This window comes from Diceros bicornis, chromosome 34 (assembly GCF_020826845.1).
Source record: "Diceros bicornis minor isolate mBicDic1 chromosome 34, mDicBic1.mat.cur, whole genome shotgun sequence".
Taxonomy (NCBI): Eukaryota; Metazoa; Chordata; class Mammalia; order Perissodactyla; family Rhinocerotidae; genus Diceros; species Diceros bicornis.
In genome coordinates this window covers 6,663,309-6,683,888 of record NC_080773.1, presented here as the reverse complement: position 1 = coordinate 6,683,888, position 20,580 = coordinate 6,663,309, and the positions used below count along the sequence as shown (strand labels likewise).

Here is a 20,580-nt window from a genome sequence, read left to right as displayed (position 1 = left end):
TCCCTCCTCTAGCCCCAGCACCGTGCACAGGCCTGGCTCATAGCAGGCCCCCCTCAGCACATGCTGAGTGACTGAAGTAACTCACAGAGCCGTCGTCAAACACTGGGCTGCCGGCCCGGTTGGCGGGTCTCGCTGGGGTACTTCATTTGTGGATGTGCCCAGAGCTTTTCTCACATAGTTCCCATCACAGACCCTGAGGGTGGCATCGTCCTAACAGTCCCCAGACACAAGTGTCCTTTGCCTAGAAGACTCCAAGCCCAGGTACTGAGGGCAGCCCCAAGGATGAAGTTCTGAACCCCTGAATATCTGTGACGTTTGCCAGAATTGTTTAATGTATAGGTCGCTTAACTGTGTTGCAAAGACATTTTTAAATAAAAAATAACTTCAACTTTCCTTTTTGCTGAAGCAACAAAAGGAAAATTTGAAAATATACATAAACGACATTAAGAAAATAAATCCCACCACTCAGAAAATCACTGTAGTGTACAATCTCCCGTAAGTTTTTAATGAATTCTATGTGTATTTTTAAGGGAGGGGCACATGAGACATTACTGTTTTACCTATTTAAAGTTTTGAATCACACCTTACAGTATCTTATCTCATTTTTCTTACAGGATTTTATCCTGGAACATTACAGTGAAGATAGCTACCTATATGAGGATGAAATAGCAGATCTTATGGATCTGAGACAGGTACGTTTTGGTGTGTGGCAAGGAGAGGACGCTGGCTGTGAGAGCTTGTTGATGCTTCAGGATATCGCATTATCACACTTGAAGTCTTATAGAACCGCTGATGGTTGGAAGTGGTAGGGAGGAGCTGTTGAACCATCACTTCGACTTGCTACATGAGAAGAGCACAGACTGGCACAGACATGCGCACTGGCATGTCTGGGGCTGGAGTCTGAGTCTCCTGAGTTCGTCCCAGCCCTTCCCATCCCTCCTAGAGTTCATGATACCAGCAGCGGGGCCCCAGCTCTGCAGAAATAGCGCATGCAGACATCTCCCAGGGTGCGCCATTTGCTGTGTCCTCACCTTGCTCACCCCTGGGTGGTTCCTTTCCTTTCAGGCTTGTCGGACGCCCAGCAGGGATGAGGCAGGTGTTGAACTACTGATGAGTTACTTCATCCAGCTGGGTTTTGTGGAGAGTCGCTTCTTCCCGCCCACCCGGCAGATGGGAATCTTGTTCACATGGTAGGTGCTGGTGCGTTCCCACTGCAGCCACAGCTCCGGAGCTGAGCAGCTCCGAGGCTGTTGCACAAATGGGCTGTGCTCCTCCGCACTCCGGCCCCTCTTTCTAATCGTGCCGTTTATACAGGAGAGCCCCAAGCTGTGTAGATAAACTGGTGTTTATTTATGAAGGGGATCCGAGGGGAGAACTCTCCAGCAGACCGTAGCTTCTTGCTTCTCAGAACAAGTGAGCTGAGGAGAGGAGGCATTTTTAATGCTCATTTTATCGTCGGGGAAACACCAGGGCTCTGAGGTGGAACTAACAAGAAGCAAGATTTTTGTCCCAGATGGGATAAGAGGGTGACAAGGGCAGCAAACAGAAACAGATCGCATTTTAAAAATGGAAGCAGAACATTTGATTCTTCTCCGGGATTGGTATTTTCAAAGATCAGTGTTGTTTAAATACTTCAGAGATGCTGTACATCTTCTCTGAGTGTGCTCAGGAGTGGGTGAAAAGGAGTGAATCTCAAGAGCTAAGGGCTGTAGTCAGAGTTAAAAATTTCACCACAGCATGGGGCTGGCCCGGTGGCGCAAGCGGTTAAGTGCGTGCACTTCACTGCTGCGGCCCGGGGTTGGCAGGTTCGGATCCCGGGCGCGCACCGACACACCGTTGGTGGAGCCATGCTGTGGCAGCGTCCCATATAAAGTGGAGGAAGATGGGCACAGATGTTAGCCCAGGGCCAGTCTTCCTTAGCAAAAAGAGGGGGATTGGCAGATGTTAGCTCAGGGCTGATCTTCCTCACAAAAAAAAAAAAAAATTTCACCACAGCAGCCGGCTACTGATGCCTTCCTTTTTGAAAGGAAAGGCAGATGACTTTTCCTTTAGCTGCCTGTGTGGTGAAAGGGCTAAGGATGATTTCTCCTTAGTCTCCAATTAGGGAGAAGGTCCATGTCTACCTCCTGGTTGACGTGTGAACTTGAAAACAGATCCTGAATCTTTTAGGCTTCAGGAAGAATTATGAAGGGTTAGTAATTGCTATATTTCATTTAGGAGAAGCTTTATTTTTTTTTAGTACACTTATTTTTTCGAGCAGTTTTAGGTTCACAGCAAAATTGAGGGGAAGGTACAGAGATTTCCCATATACCTCCTCCCCACCGCACACCCACAACCTCCCCACTGTCAACATCTCCTACCAGATGGTACATTGTTACAACTGATGAACCTACATGGACAAATTATCCTTCAAAGTCCACAGTTAACATTAGGATTCACTCTTGCTGTTGTCCATTCTATTGGTTTTGACAAATGTATGAGGGACGTGTATCCACCATTGTAGTATCATGTAGAGTAGTTCCACTGCCCTAAAAATCCTCTGTGCTCCAGCTACTCATCCCTCCCCCTGCCCCCTCCAAAGCCCTGGCAACCACTGATTCTTTTTCTGTCTCCATTGTTTTGCCTTTTCCAGAGTGTCATGTGGTTGGAATCATACAGTATGTAGCCTTTTCAGATCAGCTTTTTTCACTTAGTAACGTGCATTTAAGGTTCCTGCATGTCTTTTTATGGCTTGTTTCTTCATTTCTTTTGAGTGCTGAATAATTTTCCACTGTATGGATGTACCACAGTTTGTTTATCCACTCACCTCCTGAAGGACATCGTGGTTGAGAAGCCTTATTTTTGTGTGTGATTGTGGGTGTCTTTATCAGTATGATCAGGCCCGTCATCTTGCTTGGAAATGAAAGCCTCATTGCACGTGCATCTTTGAGTTTTATTCAGGAAGTAAATTTTGTCTGTTTTTACCCCAAAGTGGCATTAATTAGCCAGGTAATCCATATTCTCACAACATGTTTCTTTTGAATAGGTATGACTCCCTCACCGGGGTTCCGGTCAGCCAACAGAACTTGCTACTGGAGAAGGCCAGCATTCTGTTCAACATTGGAGCCCTCTACACACAGATCGGGACCCGGAGCAATCGGCAGACACAGGCTGGGCTGGAGAGTGCGGTGGACGCCTTTCAGAGAGCCGCAGGTGTGTCTCCTCAAGGGCTGCCGGGATAGAGCCCTGGCCCCGCCAGTTGGCACCAGGTACCCCAGGTGGAGAGGGTCTGAGGATCCTCCCCAGGCCCACGCTTGGCCTCACAGGCCTGAAAGGGCCAGACCAGTCTCCAGCGCTGGTGCATCTTCCCACCCAGAGAATTGCTCAATGGCTCAGACCCTGTCTTCTCAGTCTGGGTATGGCTCATGCGCACAGTGAATCTGGTGGCTGATGATTAATCTTTTCCAAATGAGTGGCCCCATGGATGGCAGCGAATGAACTGTTCCTTTGAACGCTGTGTTGAAGAATAGAATAAATTTTCCCAAATAGTGAAAATATAGGCTTTTTTTCTTTTATCAGGTGTACCTCATCAGTGTATATTACTCTCCATGCCTTCATATTATGCTCATTCTGTGAAGCTCACCCAATGAGGTTGCTCTTCTCTGCCCTTTGTCAAGTGACACTTAGCACCAATCTATAGAGGACCAGGGGTCGCCAGGCTGGGTGCAGTGGGCGGGCCTGGCTCGTGGGTGTCCAGGGTCCTGCTCTGCTCCCTTCCAGCAGGGCCTGTGTCCGGCAGACTTGGCATGGGGGCTGGTGGGCACAAGCAGCGACACAGTGCAGACCACAGCGTGATCCCCCGACTGGCTTCACAGCATGTTTCTTCTGCGCTGGTCCTTGTCACGCTGCTTTGGGGTGTTACTCCCAGCAGAGAACCTTTTTGGGTATCTCACTTTGCCCTGCAAGGCTGTGAAGAACCAGACCTTTGTCCTTTTGGCTGATTGATCCCTCGGGATGAAACAGCATGCTGAGATTCCTTGTGGGAGTTGATTTCTTCCACTGTTGGTCCTTTTCTGGGCTCGTTTTCTTTCTGAGGAATCTTAAGCAGGTATGCTTTGTGACCTAAGATTGCAGAGATATGGACAAAATGAAGCTCGAGAACAGAGTGGGAGCGAACCCAGAGGGGAGCGCACAGCCTGCATCCGTTGCCATCCTTCTGCAGGGCAGTTTTGCTTTGCAACAAAACCAGAGGAACCAGTCAGATGGGATTCATGGCGGAGATTTTATTTTGGCTCCAGGTTGATTGTCAGTTAATGCTGTGACAGTTAATTTTCTAAAGCATAAAACAAGTCAGCTGAGGGCTACAGCAGGAAAATTTCCATTGGAATGGGCTGAGATGATCCTTCCTGAGGTCCTGAGGAAAGCCCTGAATTCTCAGTGACCCAGGTGTTAACTCTGAGCCTGTCCCTGAGAGCCGCTCATTCTGCCTGCTTTCTGCTTTCACCTCCGTCGAATGCCCAGTCCTGTTTGGAATTTCTCACAATTGTCCCAGGAGAGACAGGAGGGCACAGGGAGCAGGCTGATTTCCTTGCTCGATACAGATGTAAATGTTTTGAAAGCGAATCTGATTTTTTTTGTTTTGTTTTGTTTTTTTTTTTTTTTGTGAGGAGATCAGCCCTGTGCTAACATCCGCCAATCCTCCTCTTTTTTTGCTGAGGAAGACGGCCCTGGGCTAACATCTGTGCCCATCTTCCTCCACTTTATATGGGACGCCGCCACAGCATGGCTTGCCAAGCAGTGCGTTGGTGCACGCCCGGGATCCGAACCAGCGAACCCCGGGCCGCCGCAGCGGAGCGCGCGCACTTAACCGCTTGCGCCACCGGGCCGGCCCCGTGATTTTGTTTTTTAACTGTGGTAAAACATACACAACAAAATGACTGTTTTAACCATTTTTAAGAGTACAGTTCATTGGCTTTGAGGACATTCACATTGTTGTACAACTAACTATCCATCTCCAGAACTTTTTCATCTTCCCAAACCGAAACTCTGTACCCATTAAACAATAACTCCCCTCCCCTTTCCCCCCAGCCCCTGGCAACCACCATTCTACTTTCTGTCTCTAGGAACTTGACTATTCCAGATAGCTCATCTCAGTGGACTCATATGATACTGGTCCTTGAGACTGGCTTATTTCACTTAGCATAATGTCTTCATCCATTTTGTAGCATTTGTCAGAATTTCCTTCCTTTTTAAGGCTGAAAAATATTCCATTGTATGTATAGACCACATTTTGTTTATCCGTTCATCCACCCATGGACATTTGAGTGGTTTCTGCCTTTCGGCTATTGTGGGTAATGCTGCTGTGAGCATGGGCATACATGTAGCAGTTTAAATCCGTGCTTCCAGTTCTTTGGGGTATGTACCCAGGAGTGGAGTTGCTGGGTCTATAGTAATTGAGAATCGGACTTTTTTAAGGTGCTCCAGGACACTGGGTTTGTATTTTTGCTTCTATCATTCTCTACACTTCAGAGCAGCGCCGTGAGATAAATATGATCCCCAACTGATGTGCAAAACATTTCCAATTGTAGGAGTTTTAAACTACCTGAAAGAGACATTCACTCACACCCCGAGTTACGACATGAGTCCCGCCATGCTCAGTGTGCTGGTCAAAATGATGCTCGCACAAGCCCAAGAAAGTGTCTTTGAGAAAATCTGCCTTCCTGGGATCCGGAACGAGTTCTTTATGCTGGTGAAGGTGGCTCAGGAGGCTGCCAAGGTGAGCCTTCCTGGTTCCTGTGGCTTTTGGGGGTGGGGAGAATGCGTTGGTCTGGGCCCACTGGATGCGGCAGAGTCTTCCCACGGCCGATGACCTGGGCAGTGTGCCCGCCCTGGCCAGAGTGCTGGCTTGCATTTTCTTGGCAAGTACTGGTGTTTCAGATACGGATCACTGATCCCATCTGCAGCTTAGCCTAAAAACCAACATAATGACAGTTGCCTGATCTCACTGTTAACTCTGACACTGACAGCACGGGGAGCCCTTGGAGTCTCTCCCAGATTCTGGAGTGGCCTCTGGCAGGGGCTGCCACATGGAAGAAAGGGCTCTTTCTCTGCAGCCCAGGTGCATGAGGGCCCCTGTGCTGGGCTCCCCTTTCCCAACGTCCCTTCTGTTCCAGGTGGGAGAGGTCTATCGGCAGCTGCACGCAGCCATGAGCCAGGCGCCGGTGAAAGAGAACATCCCCTACTCCTGGGCCAGCCTGGCTTGTGTGAAGGCCCACCACTATGGAGCCCTGGCCCACTACTTCGCAGCCACCCTCCTCATCGACCACCAGTGTAAGGCTCGGGGGCTCGGGGGCTCTGGGCTTTGGTCAGGGTGGCAGTTTTCCTGCTTCCAGGAGATTCTGAGCTGAGTGAGAGCTGTCTGCTGCCCTGGAAGTGCTCACAGCCGGGGGCAGAGGGTGGGAGTGACATGTCAGCCCAGGCAGCTGTCGCACAGGGTAGGGCGGGATTCGGGGTTATACAGTCCCACTGTGGGAGGAAGACCGGGTAGCATTAACGCTGCCTGGGATGGAGCTACAGCTCCATGGAGATGACTTTTCACCTGGAGTCCAGAACAGGGCCAGGACCAGGCTGGGACTAGAGAGGCACTCGCCTTGGGCACAGAATCTAAGGGGATGCCCCAAAACTCAGGAATGAAGATAACATTTTCATGTAATATTTTAAATGAATCAAAATTAATGCAAAAAATTCTATGGTGATCAAAATTTTAAATAAAGACACGGATCAATAACAACACTGTGCTAAGGCACGTTGGAGCCTGAAGCAAGAAGAAATTTTGATGTTTTGTTCATTATGGATTTTTTTGCATTGATTTTGATATTTAGAAAATTACAATAAAATCTCATATATTTTGATTGCTGAGTTTTTGGCATCCCCTTAAACTTTCAGCCCAAGGTGAGTGCCTCACTCTCCTCACGCTGGTCTTGGCGCTGATCCGAGGTTGGGTGGGACTTTTGATCAAGGCAGCCCCCAGAGTAATTAAAGGGGCAACGCCTGCAACCAGACTGTCTGGGTTCCTGTCTCAGCTCTGCCATTGCCTAGCTTGTGATCTTGGGCAAGTTACTCAACTGCTCTGTGCCTGGTTTTCTCATCCGTAAAATGGGGATGTGAAGAGAAGCTATCTCACAGGGCTGTTGTGGAAACTAAGTGTCTATGCAAAGCTACCTAGTGCCTTGTACATCGTGGGCTCTCTAGAAGTGTTAGCCGCCACAGCTGGTGTTATTGTCTCGTCTGTGAGGCGGGACAAGTCATGTACACCAGCAGAAACAGTGGGCTTCAGTCTTGCGGTAGAAACACAACCGAGGCAGCAACTGGACTCCTTGGCGTCGTCATGGGTGGTTTCTCAGAGGCAGTGACACTTGGGTTGGACTTGGGGCTCTGAGGAGGACTTTTCCAGCTGACCAAGAAAGGAGAGGACAGCTAGACGGGAACACTGTCTGAGCTCTGGAACGGAGGTCGGAAGTGTTGAGGTGGTGGTGAGTGGCCTGGAGAGGTTCGAGAGGGGACACGTGCCCGGGAGGCTGCAGGCACAGAGGCCACCAGAGGTGTTAGGTGGGCTCTGCTAGGAGGTTCTATGAGGTGGGTGACGTGGAGGAGGTAGAGAGTGGGGGCTCAGAGCCTAATCGCGAGACCCTAGGACGTGCATAGACTTGTGGGCTGGATTGCCTGGGGTGTGTCCAGGGTGGAAAGGAGCCCTGTTGTCCCAAGTGCCTTGTAAAACTGGAGAAGCATGGAACCTGGAGATTCCTTTCCTGGAATTGTGGCTGGAGGCCTCCAGCCATTCCTGGAGATGTGGCTGAAAGAGAAATCTCCAAGTGGGTCTGCGGCGCCGTCTCCTGAGCCCACGGCCACGGGAAGGGATTTATTTGCGGGTCTCATTGCAGTGAGCCCTGGTGCGGATGAGGACCACCAGGAGAAGTGCCTGTCCGAGCTCTACGACCACATGCCTGAGGGACTGACGCCCTTGGCCACGCTGAAAAACAGTCACCAGCGCCGACAGCTGGGTGCGTGCCGGATCTCCTGTTCCCTCCCTCCCTGCGCCCCATTTGATGCCCACCAGGTCCTGCCCACAGACAACGCCAGACAGGTCCCCAGGGCTCGGAGAATAGGGTGTCTTGGGTCTTCGTGGCCCCTCTGGATTCAGAAACCATGAGGCATGGTCCTCTAGTCTCAGCAGGCTTCCAGAGCCAAGTTCTCATGGGTTCCACGAGGACCAGGCCTCCCCCAGTGGAGCCAGAGCTTTGACCAGTTGTCCAGCGCCCCACTGGTCCAAGGGATGGCCCTTGGCCATCCTAATGTGGAAGGACACGTTGGTTAATTTTCTTATGCCACACCCGAGGACTGGTAGTGAATTGTCCTGGTGTAGGCTCTGCCAAGTGTCAGAGTGAATATCTTTTTCTGTGTGCAAACGTGAATTCCTCCACTACCCAAACCTGACCCCCAACACCCCCCTACAGTTTCCCCATGTCAGTGATGGCAACTCCATACTTCTAGAGGTACAGGCCAGAAACCCTGGACTCACTCTCTGCCCTTGTCTGTCTTTCTCACCTCGTATTTGATTAGCAAATCCTGTCTACTCTACCTAGAAAACATATCCCAAACCCAACCACTTCTTACTTACACTCTTGTCCAAGCCACACTTATTGTAGAGTTTACTTACCAAACATTGACTCCCTTAAACCTCACAGGACCCTATGAGACAGGTATGGTGTGATCCCCATTTTTCAGTTGAGGAAACAGAGGCCCAAAGAGGTCATACGGCTTGCCCAGCTTTCTGCCGTGGCCTCCTGGCTGGTCTCCCTGCTTTCCTCTTTGCTCCTTCAGTCTGTTCACGTGGGTCAAATCACATAGGTCCTCTGCTCACACCCTAATGGGCTCCCATCTCACGCTGAGTAGGAGCAGAAGTGCTCACCCTGCACTGGTAAGGTTGGACATGGATTGGCCCCTGCTCCTTTCTGGCCTCCTTCCCTACCCTTCTCTCCATCTCTCACTCCTTACAGCCACATGCCCAAGCTCCTTGTTGTCCTTGAACACACAGGCAGGCTCCTGCCCCAGGGCCTTTGCTCTTGCTATTCCTGCTTTCAAGAATGATCTTCTATCAGATATCCTCATGGCTGCTCCCTCACTTCCTTCAGGACTCTGCTCAAAAGTTAACCTTTGAGGGGCTGGCCCAGTGGCGCAAGTGGTTAAGTGCACGCGCTCCGCTTTGGTGGCCCGGGGTTCGCTGGTTCGTATCCCGGGCACGCACCGACGCACAGCTTGGAGAGCCACGCTGTGGCGGCGTCCCATATAAAGTGGAGGAAGATGGGCACAGATGTTAGCCCAGGGCCAATCTTCCTCAGAAAAAAGAGGAGGATTGGCGTCAGTTGTTAGCTCAGGGCTGATCTTCCTCACAAAAAAAAAAAAGTTACCTTCGAAAAGGCCTTCCCTGATCACCCACCATAGAAGAGCAACTTTCCATTCCCAGTCTTCTCTTGCCTCTTCTGCCTACCCTACTTTATTTTTCTCCATAACTTTATCACCACATGATTCATTACGTATTTCTTTGCTTGTTAATTCTCTGTCGTCAACCACTAGCATGTAAACTCCATGAATGCAGAGGCTGGTTTTTCTTCATTCCTTTATCTCTAGTGCCTAGAACATTCGGTAAATATTTGCTGAATGAATGTTTATAGACACAAGTGAGCATGTTGCATTTAAGAGGGGCTTAAGCTGTCCAGGCAGATCCTCCAGAACAGAGAACGTCCGCCTTCCTGGGCTGACCCTTGGGCACTTCAGCTTTCCTTGGGGTACTCACGTTGCAGTTTAGGACCCCCGTCACGTGATGTTGACTTTCTGTTGGCAGGCAAGTCGCACCTGCGCAGAGCCGTCACGCAGCACGAGGAGTCCGTGAGGGAGGCAAGCCTGTGCAGGAAGCTCCGCAGCATCGAGGTGCTGCAGGAGGTGCTGTCGGCGGCGCACCAGCGGGCCCGGCTCAAGTACGCCCAGCACCAAGAGGACGACGATCTGCTGAACCTGGTCGACGCTCCCGACATTCTCTGTGAGTGACCTGGGGGCCCATGCCAGGAGCAGAGTGCGCCCTGTGTGGGAGGTGGGAGCCCCGGGCACACAGCTCATCTGCTCATCCTGCAGGGGTGGGGCAGCCCTCGCTGTGGCTCACGCTGGGAGGGCGTGAGACGCTGGTCTTGCCCTGGAGTTCTCATCTCGTCTGTCCCAGATCCAGGGGCTTCTTTATGGCTTTCGTCCTCATCAGCCCCTCTGCAGCGTCCAACTCCCCTCCCGCCCCTCGACACTCCTCCCTTAGTGTCGAGGTGCCCTGCCACCTTGGTTCTGCTCCCACCCCGCTCTCCACCCTCTTTGCTGACTGATCTTCTTTCCCAAGCCCACCCACCCGTCTTGGCATTCTCGAGGGTCTACTCTCCCTGGTTTGGTTCCTCTAGATTCCTTTCCTATAGTCTCACAACCTCCTTTGGGGTTCCAGCCATCACCTCTAGTCAGGGGACCCCTGAAGCTACCTTTTGTCTTGATGTTTTTGCTACGCTCCACACCCACCCACACTCCATCTGCCTCCTGGGAAACTGCACTTTGCTGTCTGTCTTTAGCCTCTGGCTCCATAGTTTGAAAGCCAAGTGCATCCTTAGTCCCTCTCCTAGGCTTGCTCTTTCCCCTGTTTTCTCTGTCATTCATCAGCACCGATATTTTTTTCTAGGACAAAAATTATTTTTATTATGAAATGAGAAGTAACTTTTTCACTGATACAGTGGAATCAGGGAAAATTTTTACTTTGACAGTGAAAATTCTTCAAAGTCTAGTTCATCTTGTGTGTGTGTGTGTGTGTGTGGTGAGAACACTTAAGATCTACCCGTTTAGCAAATTTCAAATGTACAGTATAGTATTGTTAGCTCTGATCACCATGCTGTATGTTAGATCTCTAGAACTTGCTCATCTCGCATAACTGGAACTTTGTACCCTTTGCCCAGCATCTCCTCCTGTCCTCCTCCTCCCACCCGTGGCAACCCCCATTCTCTCTGCTTCTCTGAGTTTGACTGTTTTTGATGCCACACGTAAGTGAGATTGGGCACCACCAGCACTTTCTAAGCATCTCCAGGGTGTTCGGGAATACAGAGGTGAACTGGACAGCCGGTGTTGCCCTTCGGGAGGTGGCGGTCAGTTCTCCCCGGGCGGGTGGGGGTGGGGAGCCTCCCTGAGAGGGGCCTTCACAGTGAGGAATGACTAGGATGTTGCTAGGTGTTAGGGGAAGGGGATGGAAGGTGGCCCAATCGGGGGAACCCCCTTTGTCTATACCTCTCCCGTCCTACTTTCTACACCTCTGTCCCCAGTCTCTGGAGTTCCACCCCAGTTTTCAGGGACTAGTTTGTTAGAGACAGTGCCCTGCTCCAGCTAGAATCCTGGGGTCATTGCAGTAATGTTGGCTGATATCTACCGAGCATTTGCGGTCTGCCAGGCACAACAGTAAGCACCGTATGTATACAGAATCTCATTCAAGTCTCCCTCCAACTCTGAGGGAGGAACTAGTATGGCCCTCATCTTAAAGATGAGGCAGTAAAGGCTTGGGGAGATCAAGGTCTTTGCTCCCGGTGACCAAGCTGGAAGGTGGAAGCAGGGACGGCGCCCAGGGATTCTCCTCCATGGACACTGGCCACCTCCTTGTCCACACAGCGTGCCCTGTGGCCAGGAGGTAGGGACATAACCTCCTCGGAGGGAGAGACGGAGACGCCCAGCCCTGGCGAGGCTGTCCGGGGGTGGCGGCACTGTTCTTGTAGCAGGTGAGCCGCCTGTCCGAGCCCAGCGCTGTGTCAAGCAGTTTGTAAGAAACCACAGGGCCATCCTGTGGATAGAGGAGTGTGTTCACCTTGGTGGCCCCCGTCTTCCTCCCCAGATTTTCTTCTTATACTGTTGTTCATGGATCCTTAGCCTGCTCTGGCTCCTTTGTTAGAAACTGACTAGCCTCATGGTGATGGTGAGCTTGAGCCTGCTGTGAACATGCTGGTGGAGATTTACGCTATCGAGGGACACAATTTGGCGAACCACTTCTCACCGTGAAATCCTCACATCACATGTTAATAACGAAAAGGGGGAGCACATCTCGCCCAGGACTTTGTGCTGAGAGACACAGTACTTCCGTAACAGCCACACCTGGAACGTAGGTGACTGCTCAGTAGGGCTGTATGAGTGCCAAAGGACGTCCACTAGGCTATAAATAAGCCCCTCGAAGGCAAGGAATGTGTCTGATTGTCACCACTCTCTCCCAGCCTCAGAGCGGGGTATGGCTCACAGGAGGCACCAAATGGAAGGTACAGGTCACAGTGGGCCAGGGGCTGACCAGTAGTGCGTCTTCTGTACCACTTGTCTAAACCAAGGGGAAGGACAAGTGACTAGGAGAAAGGTTTTCTTCCGCTTCCCTCCAGAAAGAAGACTTAGACCTGGGTTTCCAAGGATAACTTTCAATTACAGAAACATTTATGCTTTTACTTTTAATCTTCTTTTCCAGCTAAAACTGAGCAAGAGGTTCAGATTATACTGCCACAGTTCTCCAAGGTGGCAGCAAGCGACTTCTTCCAGAAGCTGGTATGTTGAATGCTTATTTCATAATGACTCAAAGGGACAGCTTTTGTAAGTTCCAAGTATGTAAAAGGCTATTTTTAGATATTTTTGAATTTTAACTAGAGATTTTATATAAGATCATTTTAATTAAGATAATTTTAAAAGGATAATTTTATTTAAAATATATCAGATACTTTAGAGAAATGGCAATTAGTGTTCTTGTATGACTGCTGTAGCACATATTATCCCAGATGGTGGTGTTAGTCTCTGAGCAAGGTCAGGCGAAACCTGCAAGGAGAACTTCCCTTTAGTTTTCAAATGCCTGATTCAGCCTTCAGATCCTACACCTAATGATGCTCTCTTCCAAAGGGCCCTTTATCTGTGTTTTCGGCTAACAAGAGATGGACACCTCCTCGAAGCATTCACTTCACTGCAGAAAAAGGGGACTTGGGGTTCACTTTGAGAGGAAACTCCCCAGTTCAGGTCCACTGCCTGGATCCACACTGCTCTGCTGCGGTAAGCCTGGACCGTTCTAGATGGGGAGCAGACTCACTGGCATCTTTGCAGGCAGGCAGACTGGTAAAATACAAAGAAAGCTGCCCAAACAAATGTATCTAGGTGAATGAATTTAGGGTTCCTTTATGTAAAAGGCTGACTTTGGGCAAAAGGCCTCTCATGGATGTTACATGCCCCAAGAGAAAAGGATTAATTTTTGCTTTCTTGAAGCAAACCTATACAAACATCTTTTTTGTTAATGAACTTGGGAACTGATTCAGGGACTTGAATGAACAGAACGCTGACCTTTATTTAAATCACACTTTTATAGCTGGCAGGAGCCAAGGAGGGGGATTATATTGTTTCCATTCGCAAGGTGGATTGTAAGTGGCTGACGGTGAGCGAGGTTATGAGGCTGCTGAAGAGCGAGGACGCCCTTGAGATGAAGGTCGTGAGCCTGCTGGACCCCGCCTCGTCCATGGTGAGCACTGACGCCCTGGCGGGAGGTAGGCGTGGAGGGAGGTTGGTGTGATTCCACCGCGGAGGTCTCGACCAGGCTCCGTGCGTCCCGCCTGCACTGGTAACATGCCACAAACCGAACTCCGCAGCTCGCCATCATTGGGATGTGCTCACCCTGGGTCAAAAGGATCATTGGAAAACTTTTTTTTTGTTAATCCTGTAGATAAAAGAACCAATTGATTTATTTTTCTGATTAAATCCTTTTTAACTACAAAAGTAATACATACTCATGGTAAAAGAAAATGTTCAACTTGTACAGAAGGGCCTAAGATGACGTGTGCAAGACCCTCTCCACATGTCAGAGACAGGAAGTGTGTGTGCCCATGCTAGTTCACGTGCACAGTTGTATCCTTTTTTCCCCCAAGCGGGAGGAATCGTTGCATACATACTCTTACGCACTTGGCCGCATTTAATAATGTACCTTAGACACTTCCCTCAATAACAATATTCATTTATTCATTCAACAAATCTTGATTGAGCATCAGCTGTGTGCCAGGCCCTTCTTAGGTGTCGGAGCTGCAGCTTGAACTAGACAGATAAGGTCCCTGCCCCCATGAAGCTGGCCCTAAATAAGCAAATAAGTTGTTGTGCTTTTGATAAGTGTGTAAAGAACATAAAACATGTAACCTGGTAGAATGACTAGTGGTGGGAGAGGCTCCTCTGGACGGGGCTTGCACTGAGACTTGAATGACAAGGAGGAACATTTGAAGTGGTACAGAGGAGCATCTGGGCAGGGCAGGGGGCCCAACAGGTGCAGAGACCCTGTGGCAGGAACAAGCTTCTGCTAGAGCAACAAAAAGAAGGCCTTTCAGCTGGAGCTTCGTGACAAGGGAGAGAGCGGCAGGAAGTGAGGTGGCGGGGAGGCAAGGCCTCATTGGCAGTGGTGGGAGTTTGGAAGTCATTGAACCTTTTAAAAGGGGACTGACGTGGTATGGTGTTGATTTTAGAAGGAGGTCTGGCCGAGTGGCGGCACGGTGAGCTGGCTATGGCAGTCGTCCAGGCCAGTGATGTTAGCAGCTTATGCTAGGGGAGGTGACAGTGCAGGGGAGACGGGTGGATGCACCTGAGACATATTTTGGAGGTAGAGCTGGCAGGGATTTGTAGAGGATTTGTGTAAAAAAGATAGTGGAAAGAGAGGTGATGCCTCAGTTTTTGGCTTGAACAACTGCATTGTTTTTCATAGTGACGGGCATGGGGGGCAGGGGTGAGGGAGATGGAGGAGAGAGAAAACAGGGGTCGTGCTTTGAATGTTTCATATGCCATCAGACGTCCACGTGTCAATGTAGAGTAGGCAGTTCATGTTCAAATCTTCAGTTCAAGGGAGAAGTCAGAGCCAGAAATAAAGATTTGAGAATCACCAGCACAGAGATGATATTTGAAGCTGTAAGAGACTAAACAAAATATTCTGCGAGGGGCTGAGGGCCGAGGACTGAAGCCTGAGACTGTAAACGTCTGGAGGACAGCTGGGGAGAAGTAGGCACAAAGGAAGTTGTAAAGGAGAGCTCAGAGTGGTAGGATGAAAGGAGCTTCTGAAATCAAGAAAAGAAAACCCTGCCCGAGAGAGCAGTGGGCTGTGCTGAATACAGGTAAGGGGGGGAGAATGAGGGAGGCGGAGCTGTGTCTCTTCTCTTTGGCAGCAGGACAAAGGGACACTTGGGGCAGACATGGCAACAGAACTCAGATTAGAGAGGGTTGGAGAGTGAATGGACGGTGCGAGTCCACTGATAAGAAACGTCCAGAGTAGGCAAATCCCTAGAAATAGAATGTAGATTAGTGGTTGCCAGGGGCTGGGGCTGGGGCATCAGGGAGTGGGGAGTAACTGCTGATGGGTGCAGGGTTTCTTTTGAGGGGGATAGAAATGTTCTGAAATTAGGTAGTGGTGGTGATTGCACAACTCTGTGAATATACTAAAAACCCCTGGATTGTATTAAAGTGGTGAATTTTATGGTATATGAATTATATCAATTAAAACAAAAAAGATAAGGGACTCCACAGAGCACCGTGGGACAAAACGATCATAAGAAATGGTGCTCTTAGGGGCAGAATCCGTAGAATTGCAGGACGAGTGATAAAGGTCCCAACCAGAAACAGAAAAGAAGTTTGTCCACAGAATGATAAAGAAAAGAGCTGGGCTCTGGACTGAAGGGCCGGGGTAGAGGGCACAGCTGGGGGACACGTGGCCTTACAGAGCGGGCCTGCCCCTGGAGAGATGCAAGGGCTTATCTCTCAATGCCATCATATCTTTGAACCAGGCCAATGAAGAAGCTGATGTCGTGTTCAATGCAAGGATTCTATACTCAGAGCGCCTGGGTTTCAATCCTGGCTTTATCACCAGTTATGTGACCTTGGGTGTCAGGGAATAGCTCTGAGCCTCAGGAAAATGGGGAGAACAGTGCCCAGCAAGACTACATTTCAGTTTATAGTAGATGTCATAATAATGATAACCATGACGTGGTTATTCTTTTCACACCACAAGGACTTTAGATAATTGATCATTGAGCACTGTTTTGTTTTTTTTGTTTTTTTTTTTGGTGAGGAAGATCAGCCCTGAGCTAACATCCATGCTAATCCTCCTTTTTTTGCTGAGGAAGACCGGCTCTGAGCTAACATCTATTGCCAATCCTCCTCCTTTTTTTTTTCCCAAAGCCCCAGTAGATAGTTGTATGTCATAGCTGCACATCCTTCTAGTTGCTGTATGTGGGACGCGGCTTCAGCACAGCTGGAGAAGCGGTGCGTCGGTGCACGCCCGGGATCCGAACCCGGGCCGCCAGTAGCGGACAGAGCACGTGCACTTAACCGCTAAGCCACTGGGCCAGCCCTGAGCACTGTTTTTAACTGCCGAGCCTTTTCTTCAAACAAAACCAGATAATGAGAACAATACAGCCCAGTGCTCCGGCTGAATTGTTCCCTGCTGCCCTACTCTCTCTGGATGACCATGGGGATCCCTAGTACTCCTCCATGGAGCACATTTTGAAAACTGCTGGTGGAGTGGAAAGAATCCCAGGCTTGGAATCCAAGAGGTCCAGTCAGGCCTTGTCTGCTATCAACAAGCTGTGTGACCTTGCGCAGGTTAATACCCTCCCTGGGCCTCCGTTTCCTCATTGGTACAATGTAAGAGATAGACCAGTGCAGTGGTTTCAAACTGTGCTCCATAAAGCCCTGCGAGTTCCCAAGAGGTGTCCCGGGAAGACGTGGGGAATGGGTAGTGGGGAGCACGCTGGATGAGGACAGGAAAAAAGTGAACGGGAAGAAGGGAGGACTGGGAAAGGGAGCTCAGAGAGGTTGGGGTGGTAGCTGGGAGGGGGGACATAGGGAAAAGGAGAGCTTTTCAAAGAAGGTGGAGTGTGTGTGTGCGCCCGCGCAGCACAGTAAGCTTGTGTGCTGGTGGGAAAGGTCTGGGCGACAGGAGTGCAGGAAGGAGGGGATACCTGGAGGAGAGAGGCAGTGAGATCCAGGCACACGGGAGCGCTTCTGTTTGGGGACACATGCAGTCAAGTATAAGGCAAGGATATCAGGAGGGTGGGAGGGGCTTGAGAGAAGGTATCTAGGAGAAGAGGAGTGAAATTACCAGGGAAATGCAGGCGTGCCAGGTAATGGGGTGACCAGTAGAGGTTTGGGGTCAGGGTTGGGGGGAAGCCGGTTGGCTTGGTGAATATCCTCCAGTAACGTGCCGCTAGCCAGCCCTGGGGGTCTAGTGGTTGAGATTTGGCGCTCTTGCCCCTGCGGCCCAGGTTCCCTTCCCGGCTAGGGAACCATAACATCCGCCTGTCCGTTGTCATACTGTGGCAGGTGAGAATCGCCTCGATGGCACTAACGTAAATGTGCATCTGTCTGGATGCAGGCCTGCGAGGGGCAGAGGGTGGAGTTTCGCCAGGTGAAGCATGGAAGAGAACTGAGGGTGTTTGTAAGGGAGTGGTCATGGTGCCTAACAGACTCGCAATAGGTTAAGGTTGAGAAATGTTTGCAGCCATCAAATCTACCTCCGGGACTGTTTATTATTGTTTTTAATGATAGCGTGTGTGCCCTGTAGAGCACGGAGGGATTAATGGGCAGTTTTATAGAAAAGGGAGAGGCATCTTCATCCAAAGGAGCCAGACTCGAGAGGGACATTTTCTAAGGAACACCGCTCCTTTACTGCTGCATCACTCACATTCCTCAATTTGTATTTTGAACGATGCACTCAACCACTTGAGGTCTGTTGTGTATTTCTATAAATGGCCTGGTTTCAGTACCTGGAACCTAGCAGATGTTCAACAAACATTGGTGAACAAAGCAGTCTCAATGTTAGGCAAACCTTAGAAGCAGGTGATAGCCCACTGGAAAGTGTCTAGAAAGCAAGTTTCTTCAGATTTTCTATTGGAGTCCCACACAATCCTTTAAAAGTTCATAGTAGTGTTTTCACTTGTGGAAGATGAAATAGTTCTGGAGATGGATGGTGGTGATGGTTACACAATAGTGTGAATGTACTTAATGCCACTGAACTGTACCCTTAAAAATGGTTAAAATGATACATTTTGTTATGTTTATGTCAGCAGTTTAAAACACAGAAAAAAGTTAATAGTATCTTCACCGTGGATTCTATATTGTCTTTAAAGAGAATGAAGTTGATCTATACCTCTTGGCGTGAACTGAAATCCAAGATACATTGAGTGAAGACAGCAGGGGCAGACCAGTGTGTGTAGTGTATTGCTTTCAAGGAGAGACACATGGTGAGGTAGACTTACACACGTATCAATTCCTGTACATGAACATTCTCTCTAAAAGTGTAACAGAAATAGTGGTTACCTCAGGGGAAGGGCCTATGGAAGCAAAGGTGGGAGGGACACCTACCGTTCATTGTATGTATTCTCATATTGTTGACCATGAGTATGTATTACTTTTTCAAATAAGAACCTTAACAAGTGAGTAGTGGTCCCCAGCCTAAATTACTACTACTGAGTATATTCCTTAAGAATTGTCTTTTTTTTTTCCTCTTCTTTTTTAGCGAAGGAGATTGGCCCTCAGCTAACACCTGTTGCCAATCATCCTCTTTTTCCTTGAGGAAGAGTGGCCCTGAGCTAACATCTGTGCCCATCTATTTTGTGTGGGATGCCGCCACAGCATGGCTTGATGAGTGGTATAGGTCCACGCCCGGGATCTGAACCCATGAACCCCAGGCCGCCAAAGCCAAGCGTGCTGACCTTAACCACTACACTGCCAGGCTGCCTCCTGTCCTTGTCTTTATAATTTTATTGATTTATTTTTTCCCCCAAAGCCCCAGCAGATAGTTGTAGGTCATAGCTGCACATCCTTCTAGTTGCTGCATGTGGGACGCGGCCTCAGCATGGCCGGAGAAGCGGCGCGTCGGTGCGCGCCCGGGATCGAACCCAGGCCACCAGCAGCAGAGCGCGAGCATTTAACCGCTAAGCCACGGGGTCGGCCCATGTCCTTGTCTTTAAGAACCTAATTTTACATAAGCATTGGTCACCCGAGTTTCAGAATTATATCAACTTAATTTTAACGAGGATGCTATAATTGCGGCATGTCTCAGACTTGGCAATCATTTATCAGCTATCTTGAGGATTTCTAACATCCTTTTTCTTCCATTTCTATGTGCAGCATAATAAGAGTGCCACATACTCTGTGGGGATGCAGAAAACCTACTCCATGATCTGCTTAGCCATAGATGATGACGATAAAACTGGTAAAACCAAGAAAATCTCAAAAAAGCTTTCTTTTTTGAGTTGGGGCACCAACAAGAACAGACAGAAGTCGGCCAGCACCTTGTGCCTCCCGTCGGTTGGGGTTGCGAGGCCTCAAGCCAAGAAGAAGCTCCCCTCTCCTTGCAGCCTTCTCAGCTCCGACCGTTCTTTGTACTAATGTGAGGACAAAACGTTCAGGCCCGAAACACTTTCGGTGCTGACGAGGCCTTCATACTTGTGCCATAATGGAAAATTTCTAAACATTCTCAAATCCTGTTTTCTCACAGCATCAACTTACAATTAATATGTCTTTATGAAGGAAAGTAACAAGAAACCTCTAGAATTGTGGAAAACAAACTTATTCGGGGAGTCTCACCGTATTGCTGCAATTTATTTATTATATAGAGTATTGTAAATACAATAGCGTTGGAAATATGACTATTTTTAACAGCTACAATTGTGACTTTTAGTTACTATCCCAGTTAAATTGGGGTTCCCTATATTTGTAATAGTTTCCAGGTTTAGGTAATAGATCATTCCTTGACTCAGAATTCAGATGACCCCAAATTAAGGCAGGTCAAGGGACCATACTAATAGATTTCAATTAGTGTCACTAAAAACTGTTCCAAAGAGCTGCTTCCTAAGGGGAACTTATTAACCTAAAATGACAAGATTTTACTATTATTTCTACTTAATATGAATGCTAATTCCAGATAAAGTCTAGCGCCAAATTTGTCATGATTTACTAGATCAAAAAACAAGTGAAGCAGCAGCTTTTCTTCGCGTTTCATGTCATTTAAAAGTTGCTAACACAGTGGCAGTGTTAGGTGAAGATGCTGTCTACAAGGTAGATTAATATACTGTTTGATACTCAAAACATTCTTCATTTTGTTTAAAGTAGAAGGTACGTAATTGTCTATTTTAAGAGTCTTTAATGTGGGTTAAAAACATTTTATAAGGTAAAGATGTGATTCAAGTTTAAAGCTCTATTTGACTTTTTAAAATGACATTCTTACCAAGTGATTTCTCTTGCTCTAAGTTGGATGACACCGAGATTCTAGTAAGAGTCACTGTGGACATAGTACAAGTTATATAGCTACAAAAATAGAGCACTGAAATCTAATCTTGCGAATTAACAAGAATTGAAGTATTTTCTAGTGTGCAATATCAGAAGGGAAGCAACCACATTTGAGAAAGTGTATCCACTGCTCTTAGGGCCATTTTTGTATAAATATTTAAATAAACACATTCATTTGCTTCAGTTAAAGTTGTTTACTTTTATTTC

The 20,580-nt window shown here is 48.7% G+C and overlaps 1 protein-coding gene across 1 annotated transcript in view; it reads left to right on the top strand.

The window, feature by feature from the left end:
• RHPN2 (rhophilin Rho GTPase binding protein 2) overlaps window positions 1–20,556 on the top strand; it is a 53,248-nt gene extending 32,692 nt beyond the window's left edge. Inside the window, exons 5-15 of the mRNA XM_058529085.1 lie at window positions 615–692; window positions 1,066–1,190; window positions 3,026–3,192; window positions 5,568–5,755; window positions 6,153–6,309; window positions 7,920–8,039; window positions 9,881–10,075; window positions 12,548–12,624; window positions 12,970–13,116; window positions 13,427–13,576; window positions 19,213–20,556. Of these exons, the coding sequence (XP_058385068.1) occupies window positions 615–692; window positions 1,066–1,190; window positions 3,026–3,192; window positions 5,568–5,755; window positions 6,153–6,309; window positions 7,920–8,039; window positions 9,881–10,075; window positions 12,548–12,624; window positions 12,970–13,116; window positions 13,427–13,576; window positions 19,213–19,473 (1,665 nt within the window). The 3' untranslated portion in view covers window positions 19,474–20,556. The remainder of the gene's footprint in view (window positions 1–614; window positions 693–1,065; window positions 1,191–3,025; window positions 3,193–5,567; window positions 5,756–6,152; window positions 6,310–7,919; window positions 8,040–9,880; window positions 10,076–12,547; window positions 12,625–12,969; window positions 13,117–13,426; window positions 13,577–19,212) is intronic.
• The last annotated feature ends 24 nt before the right edge of the window (window positions 20,557–20,580 follow it).